The sequence below is a fragment of the Equus przewalskii genome, chromosome 19 (assembly GCF_037783145.1).
Source record: "Equus przewalskii isolate Varuska chromosome 19, EquPr2, whole genome shotgun sequence".
In the NCBI taxonomy this organism is placed as follows: domain Eukaryota; kingdom Metazoa; phylum Chordata; class Mammalia; order Perissodactyla; family Equidae; genus Equus; species Equus przewalskii.
Window position 1 is genome coordinate 29132056 of NC_091849.1, and position 2340 is coordinate 29134395.

Sequence of the window (2340 nt, forward strand, 5' to 3'; positions counted from 1 at the left end):
TGGGGACTTAGTATTATTCAGATCAATTTATATGCCATTTTATGTTAACAGTGATGATTCTTTGACTATCATAATACAAATCAGATACTATGAAACAAAATGTATTTTTAGTGTTATTTATTTTTCAAGAAATTTTTAGGAAAAAATTGGGAATTTGTTCTCTCATATATAAAACAGAATTATAAAATTGCAGTAGAACAACCTGTGTGGTGGTGGTATATTCAGATATAATAATTAACGGAAAAGAATAGATACCTCTGGTCCAGCCCCATGGCCAAGTGGTTAAGTTCGCGCGCTCTGCTTCAGCAGCCCAGGGCTTCGCTGGTTCAGATCCTGGGCGCCAACATGGCACAGCTTGTCAGGCCACACTGAGGCGGCATCCCACAGGCCACAACTAGAAGCACCCACAACTAAAATATACAACTATGCACTGGGGGAACTGGGGGAGAAAAAGCAGAAAGGAAAAAAAGGAAGATTGGCAACAGTTGTTAGCTCAGGTGCCGATCTTTACAAAAAATAAAAAAGAATAAAAGAATAGGCATCTCAAAAACTTCTTTATAAATATGTGTGTGAACTGAATGACACTTTTAATGTATACAAAATTTTGATCCACGATATTTCCCATTAATAAAATATTTTTCCTTTCCTTTGATTGAAATGAATTACATTAAAATTTCTAATCTAGTTTACACAGTCTTTCTTATGACTGAGCCAAGGTTATTTAAAATTGCTCAACACAAGTATATAAAGCTATGTCACATTTACAATGATGAACTGGTGATCTTGTCTTCATGCTTTAACTTCACTGAATAAATGGATTAGATTGGTAAATAACAAAAACATTTATTTCTATGGGTTTCTATCTTGTCTTGCAGCTAAATTGAGAAGGCTCATGGCTAATTTTACTACATTGAAAGGATTTCTTCTCATGGGGTTTTCTGCCAAGCCTGAGATAGAAATAGTATGTGCTTCTGTGTTCTTAGTCTTGTACTTGGTGGCTTTAACTGGAAATATTCTCATTATCACTGCAACCTCTATCGACGATAGTCTTCACTCACCTTTGTATTTTTTCCTGAAACATCTCTCCTTCTTAGATCTATGCTATATTTCTGTGACTGTACCAAGGTACATTTGCAACTCTTTCATGCACAACGGCAATATTTCCCTCTGGGAATGCATTTTACAGTGTTTTGCTTTCACTCTCTGTGGTTCTTCTGAGATGGCGATGCTCACAGTGATGTCCTATGACCGCTATGTGGCCATCTGCCTTCCACTGCACTATGAAATCATCATGAATGTCAGTACCTGTATTCACGGAATCTTGGCTGTCTGGATCAGTGGGGTCATCTCTGGAGTCATGCACACAGCTGCTACTTTCTCCATCCACTTCTGTGGTGCCAATATTATTCACCAGTTCTTCTGTGATGTCCCCCAGCTCCTGAAATTCTCCTGTTCTAATGAGTATGTCGGTGAGCTTGGGGTTATTGTCTTTCTGTCCTTGGTGGCATTTCTTTGCTTCATCTGCATTGGGCTCTCCTACATGCACATATTCTCTACTGTGCTGCAGATCCCATCTGCTGAAGGTAGAGCTAAGGCCTTTTCCACTTGCCTGCCCCACCTGTCTGTTGTCATGCTGTTTCTCTCTACTGGTGTCTTTGACTTTCTAAAGCCACAATCTGACTCTCCAACTGCATTAGACTTTTTGCTCACTGGTTTTTATACTGTTCTGCCTCCAGCACTCAACCCTATGATCTACAGCCTCAGAAACAAAGCTATGAAGACAGCTCTAAGAAAAGTTTTTAAAAGAAGAAAAGTGTAGCTCTTTTTTTCAGTCACATCTATTCATTCCTCATCAGGAGACAAACCAAAATAGATTGGAAAAATGTAACAGAGTCAATCAAGAAATTAAAGCTCAAAAAAAACTCATTGCAGGGAAAGTCATATGCATGAACTGTCTCTGAGCAAGTAAAACAGTGGCATAGAGTCATATAAAAATTGCTGTTGTAAATATATTAGATTTAAATTTCACTCCACAATGCCAAGTATGGCACAACAGTAAATTAATTTAATTGTAAAGATTCCAACTTAATTTTCCTTCCTGGCTCATTTCTATCAAAGTGAAAGAAAATTTCTCATTTTTTCCTGAGTTACTATCAAGTTTGGGATATTATATAGTACCCAAGCACTTATGAGAACCACCCGACTCTCAATGTTCTCTGACTCTTTAGGGGTCTACTAATGTTCTATTAATTTTTCAAGGCTTCAATTGGTAATATACAATGGTCACCATGGGAAAGTCCCATTATATCATTTGTGTTACATCTTTGCCACTCATGTGAG

General features: G+C 37.7%; 1 protein-coding gene across 1 annotated transcript; it reads left to right on the forward strand.

Moving 5' to 3' along the window:
- The first annotated feature begins 892 nt into the window (after positions 1-892).
- Positions 893-1819, forward strand: LOC103544314 (olfactory receptor 14J1-like). The gene has a single exon (XM_008511156.1). It carries the CDS (start codon positions 893-895, stop codon positions 1817-1819), a length of 927 nt encoding a protein of 308 aa, XP_008509378.1.
- The last annotated feature ends 521 nt before the right edge of the window (positions 1820-2340 follow it).